Raw genomic sequence first — 6000 nt, 5'->3', positions numbered from 1 at the left:
CTTTCTCCACACTCAGAGTGTTTAAATGGGATAGATCTAATTCAGATCAAGTTGGCTTATGCCTCCTCTGTTCTTTCTTTTGTTTTCAGTCTTTTATTATCAGCATTGGTGAGCTTCTGTTTTATTTAAACGACACACTCGGAGGAGTGTGACACACAAGGAGGAAGTTGACACCCACCCAAACTAAATGACTCGGGACGCAGGACCAAGCCATTCCCAGCCCCAGCTGGAAAAAGCTGAAGTAGACCCACGGTCAGGTCCGGCGTCCGAGGGCCACGTGCGGCAGGAGGGGCCGCCTTCTGGTTGGCGCTCCGAGGGGCTCAGTCCCTCCAATCGGCGTAGGCCCTGCGCTGGAGAGGGCGCGCGCCCTGCATGAGAGGGCGGGGCCAGCGACCTGTCCATCACCGATTCCGCGGGTGGCAGCACCTACCACACCAAGGCACCTAGGCGAGACAAGGCCGAAGCGGGAAGGCCGCGGCTGGGGGAGGCGGGGCCAGGCTGGCGGGAGCCAATCCGCTGGGCGACGCCAGGGGGCGGGGTCACCGCGCGCGACCCAAACACTCCGGCCCTGGCGCATCCCGGAGCAGCGCAGCTTCTCCGCCTTCCGGTGAGAGGGCCGCTGAACCTCCTCCCCTCCTGGGCACCCCTACCTTCGTGTCCCACCTCCCCCCCCACCCCCGCCCCTCCTTCACCGGGGGAGCGCGGTGACGGTTGCCGGGAAGCACGCGCCGCTCCTCCCTCCCCTCCGGCGTCCTCCCCTCACGCGCCACCCGGTTTTCCTCCTTCTCCGTTAATAACAGCTGGGTGGCTGGGGGAGGAGGGAAGGTGGCCTTGGCTGAGTCTGGGCGGGCGCCTCCCACTCACCCGCGAGCCGCCGTGGGAGCAGGAGGATGGCGGCGGTAGCGGCGGCCGCCCGGGAGGAGGCGGTGCCGAGGCTCTCGGCGCAGAGCGCGGCGGCGGCAGAGAGCGGCAGCGGCCCGTCGCGGCGCACTAGAACCGAAAGCAGCGGCAGCCGCGCAGCCACCTGAGCCGCCCCTCCCGCTGGAGCCAGCGAGCGGCGCCCACGGGAGCCGGGACCTCCTTCCTCTCCGTCTCTCCTCGTCTCCCGCGCCCCGTCAGGCAGCAGGTCTCGCCCGCCAACCCCGAGAAGAGCGCGCCGGGCGCAGACCGCCCCTCGGGGCGCCGGGCTGCGGCCCTGGACGTGCGGGCTTCTGTCTGCGCCGGCCTCGGCGCCTCGACCCTGCCCTCTCGCTCACGCGCTCGCTCCCCACCTCCCGGCGCTCCGGGCGCTGCGCGCGGGCCCGGCCCGGGACAGGGCGGACATGGGCGCCAAGCAGAGCGGCCCGGCCGCTGCTAACGGCCGCACCCGCGCGTACTCGGGCTCGGATTTACCTTCCAGCAGCAGCGGAGGGGCCAACGGGACTGCGGGCGGCGGGGCGCGAGCCGCGGCCGCCGGGAGGTTTCCGGCTCAGGTGTCCGGCGCGCACCAGCCCAGCGCCTCCGGTGGCGCCGCGGCGGCCTCGGCGGCCCCACGCAGCCGCTCCCTAGGCGGGGCCGTGGGGACCGTGGCGGCGGGGGCCCGCGCGGCGCAGTCCACCTTCAGCATCCCCAACAGCAGCAGCGGCCCGTACGGCTCCCAGGACTCGGTTCACAGCAGCCCCGAGGACGGCGGCGGCGGCGGCGGCAGGGACCGGCCGGCGGGCGGGGGTCCCGGCGGCCCACGCCTGGTGATCGGCTCCTTACCAGCTCACCTCTCGCCGCACATGTTTGGAGGTATGGCCCCTTCCCTCCTTGGCTCCCGCGGGCGGCACGTGGGCCGCGGCTGCGCTTATTTTTACCCTTCTCCTTTTCTCCTTCAGCTTGGGCGCCGGGGGTTCGCCGCTCTGCCGGGCCGGGTCACCCCTCTTGGGGGGGGGGGGGGGAGAGAGAGAGAGAGAGAGAGAGATCGCCTCTTAACCCCTGCAGCGCCGCTGCCGCGCGACCCTTGTGTTTGTTTGTTTGTTTTTAACACAAAGTGCACCCTCACCTCTTCGCGGCTCCTTAGTCCAGAAGGACCTTGTTTGCCCCCCGGAGGTGAAGGGAGTAAATAGTGTTTTTAAAACAAACCGACGCAACAGCCCTGGTGCTTGTGGGTTTTAGTAGCAGGAAGTCAGGAGAAGACCCGTTGCTAAATGTAGTTCTATCTGGTGACTCGAGTGGTGAGCAGTTTTTAAAGGCCAAAAGTCAGAGTCTGAAATGAACAGATGAGTATTTGAAGAAGAAGGGAGTTATCGTCTTTGGAGTGACTGTTAATATATAAAACTGTAATTCTTATATCTGTGTAAATAGTCCCACCTGTTGCGTACACTTTAATTGGATGAATGTGTTAATGAAATGTATATTTTTAAACCCCAGTAAACTGCTACTTTAGATAATGGTTAATATGAGTCCTGCTTAATTTGGACAGAGCATTAAAAAATTGAAAACAGTTTCTTAAGGAGATTAATTATCATAACTCTGCCTGCAAGATGCAGTAAAAGCCCTAGGTGCTTTTGAAAAGCCATGTTCACTAGAGTTCAGGGAAAGACACTGAAAAATGGAAATTTTAGTAGTTAAACGATATGTGTTTATGTAGAAACAGAGGGGTAAGGGTGCCCCTGATCTGAGGAAAACAAATTCTACCTCTTCAGTTATGTTTTATGCTTATGAACTTTTTGTCAAAACGGTTAATGATAAATGAATTAAGACACCCTCGCTTCCCAGTTCATGAAAAGAAGTAGAAGTTAACTCTGGCTAGAGATGCAGACTATAGAAGATAAACGTTTCCATATCATTGCGTTATGCATCATATTATCTGCATTCACAGTTGAGCACAGATGAATAGTGAAAACACCATCATTTCCATTTCTGTACCCCTTTTACTCATGTGCTTATAAATGTGAGAAATTTGAGTAGGTGGTTGGTAAAGTGGAATATTCAATAATGTAATTTAACTGCTCTGTTCTGTACTATCAGCATTCCCCTTTGCATAAATTAAAAATGGGAATGACATGTCTAGTTTTTTCCATCTTCTTAATACTGGTTTGTATATTCAAAATGTAGAACAACTCTCTAGTCACCTTACTTTAATTAATTGTTATTAAAGTGATTTCTGCTGTGTAACTAAAAATATTGACTTTTCCTAAGATTAGCCCTTAAAAAAAATTTTTGTTTTTGAGAAAAAGAATTAGTGCTGACCATACTGTGATTTGTGATTCATAATTAACACAGCTGAAGGTACTGTAGTCACCACATCGAAGAATAACAAAAGACAGTTTCTTGAGAATGGAAGATTAGTGCAAGAATAAAGGCTAATAAGCTGGTTTTTAAAAAATGATTATCTTTTTAAGATTAAAATTTGCATTTAGCAGTTATGTATATTTAGAAGCTTGCTAAAGAAGGGGGAATAGGAAAGGGTTTGTTAAATTAGTAGTTTTTGTTTCTTTGGTATACTGATGGAGTGTCTTAATTCAGTTTTTTTTATAGCGCTGATAATTTCTTTTAACAAAGAGTATATTTGTATGGGTTTATTTTCTTAAATATGTTTCATTCAGAGCAGGGGCAAATAGTTGACACCTGTGCTATTAATTCATAGTAAGAGCAAATGAAGAAGACCTAGTTGCTGAAAGTTGGAGAAGTAAAGCGTTTATCTTTTTTCTTATCTAAATTCCTAGATTTGTGCACTTAGTCCTTTTAGTATTTTGGGGGTTAGGATGACTGGGGCCTGGTGGAAGCACAGTGACACTGAGAACTGTGGCAGCTTTTCTTAACCAAGTCTCTAGAGAATGGAGCCCTAATGTCTTAAGGCATCTATTGTATGCAATTAATTAATTTTTTTCTCCTGTGCATTTAGAATGTTTCTAGTTATATATCTTTCTTAGGAAATTTAAGAAAACAGTCATTCACATAATCTTGTGTTTGGTAATTCAGATGAGGAACCCCAGTTGAGAAAGTTTGGAAGAGGATCACAAATTACTTTTTCTTATTAAATGATGGGAACAGATCAAAGTGCGTACCTTAAATCCTAGTTAAGACCGGAAGATGGAATACACTTAGGTGAAAAAGCACCTTTCCAGCAGCATTTGCTTTAATGAGATTTTTACCTGTATTTCAGTGGATGGGCTCATTAGGGAAACTTAATAGAAGCATGTTTGTCATCATCCTGAGATTTAGGGAACCAGGTGATGAATCTTATTATTTTAAAACCTAGGCTTTATTATACTCCGTGTTGAGTTAATTTTTTAGTTATCTATTATAGAGTTAATGTGTTTATTCAGTTACAAGTTGTACAGATGTTTGGGCATTATAAAGTAACTCCATCTGAAAATTGAGAAAAGGGATATTTCTAAATTAGTGGGAAGTTATTTCTGTAAGTTTATAAAACTTATTTTAATTGAGGTTTGTATTGTTACTGTCTCCTAATAGGGAAATATGGTGCTAATAAGATTCAAAATTATCTTTCTTTAGAGGGTGTCATGTAATTTATAGAAAAGGAAAACCTAAACAATACCACTTTCTAAAAAAAAATTTAGAAGTCTGACAAGTTGAATTGTTACTAGTTCCGTCATAATGAATTACCAAATTAAATGAGGTTTTCTGTGTTGGTTTACGTTTTTCTCTCTTTGGGACGTGTATTTTGGCTATATTCGCTCTTATTTAGTTCCCTCTAGAGAACCAGAAGAGAGGTGCTTAATTCACATATTTCAGTTTACAGAGATTTCCTAGAACTTCTTAGGACTGAATTATTGTATATCAGAATATGATTATAAAACATGTAGGAGTTTTTAGGTCAAGTAGGTTTTTCTTCTTTTTGTTATTCTTTTCAGAGTGCTGAGTTTAATACTATTACAGTGAACAAAAGCCTTTTCTTTATCACGTTTGTTCTAAAACAGGTCTTTAAGGGAATAGTCTAATATTTAAAAGACTTGGTGGCATCTTAGAGAGGATTTCTTTGGCTCTATTGTGTGTCTACATTTTTTCCACTATCAAGTTGCTAAATGTTCGTAAAATCAATTATATGCGTGGTAAAATAGTGTTTAATGATCCAGCAAGGATGGCAGAGGTAAATTGGACTATAAAATTGTACCAGTCAATGGAGTTCATTTCTAGAGAAACCACGTGGGCTTCTCTTACATCCATGAGTTTGGAAGTAAAAAGGTGAAATGAATTAATCTAGACAATTTACTGATGGTACTGGGTTGCTTTTGGCCTCCTCCTAATTGATTGGCTTGAGTTTCTTTGGGCGTGTTGTGCCTATGAGTATTTCAGTCGTCTGATTGTAATTCAGGTGCCTCCTGTTACTTAGGAAACATGCTTCCTTTTATTGAAGGAGTTTAGGTTATCACTTAAAACAATATGTTAAATAAAATTTGTACTTTTGGCAGACTTATTTCTCTTAATCTTCAAGATGGATGTGGGTTTTCAGGTGTTAGATTATCTCCATTAATTAACTGTATTGAATTGTACTCAGTTACTACTTCTTACTAGTATCTAGTGCTAAAATGTTTGAACTGGGGATATTGTGATTAATCTACTTTCTATTCCTGAATGTTCTTTTATTCAATTGAAGGCTTTTATGGGGTGGTAGAAGAGAAATGTCTGCTTCTTCTTAAGAAAAATGACTCTTCTAACCACTATCCCGTCACCCTCCCCCCGCCCCACACACAAAAAAGCAGCCCACAGGAACTCTGATGGTTAATGTTTCTCTCTTGTAATCTCACAGAATCTTTAAACACTCTAGGGAGATACCTTGTGTTGTATGCTTTGTTATGCTAAGGTGTGGACTCTGCCATGGAAGTCTTTGCTTTGGGAGTATTTTGAGTTTTCTTGACTGCAAGGTGGAAGGTGTGCCAGAGGGAGGAGTGGTTTGTGTTGCACTGGGCATTATCTGATATGAGAGCTGCCTGACCTAAGTACTTTTGATGCCTTGCTGTCCACGTAGCCAGAAAGAGCTCTGTTGTTTTACTCACAGGTAGTGTCTAC

The 6000-nt window shown here is 47.0% G+C and overlaps 1 protein-coding gene across 2 annotated transcripts in view; it reads left to right on the top strand.

The window, feature by feature from the left end:
* Positions 1–270: 270 nt before the first annotated feature.
* The window catches only part of ZNRF2 (zinc and ring finger 2), a 104342-nt gene continuing 98612 nt past the window's right edge, over positions 271–6000 (top strand). The window contains exon 1 of one of the 2 annotated variants that reach the window (XM_027102280.1): positions 271–1773. In XM_027102280.1, the coding sequence (XP_026958081.1) occupies positions 1323–1773 (451 nt within the window). In that variant the 5' untranslated portion in view covers positions 271–1322. The remainder of the gene's footprint in view (positions 1774–6000) is intronic. The other variant, XM_027102281.1, reaches the window with a different exon arrangement.

Source organism: Aethalodelphis obliquidens, unplaced genomic scaffold, assembly GCF_003676395.1.
Source record: "Aethalodelphis obliquidens isolate GAN/ISIS:26980383/991018 unplaced genomic scaffold, ASM367639v1 scaffold5, whole genome shotgun sequence".
NCBI lineage: Eukaryota > Metazoa > Chordata > Mammalia > Artiodactyla > Delphinidae > Aethalodelphis > Aethalodelphis obliquidens.
The sequence above is the reverse complement of the archived record's forward strand: the minus strand, read 5'-3'. Positions and strand labels throughout refer to the sequence as shown.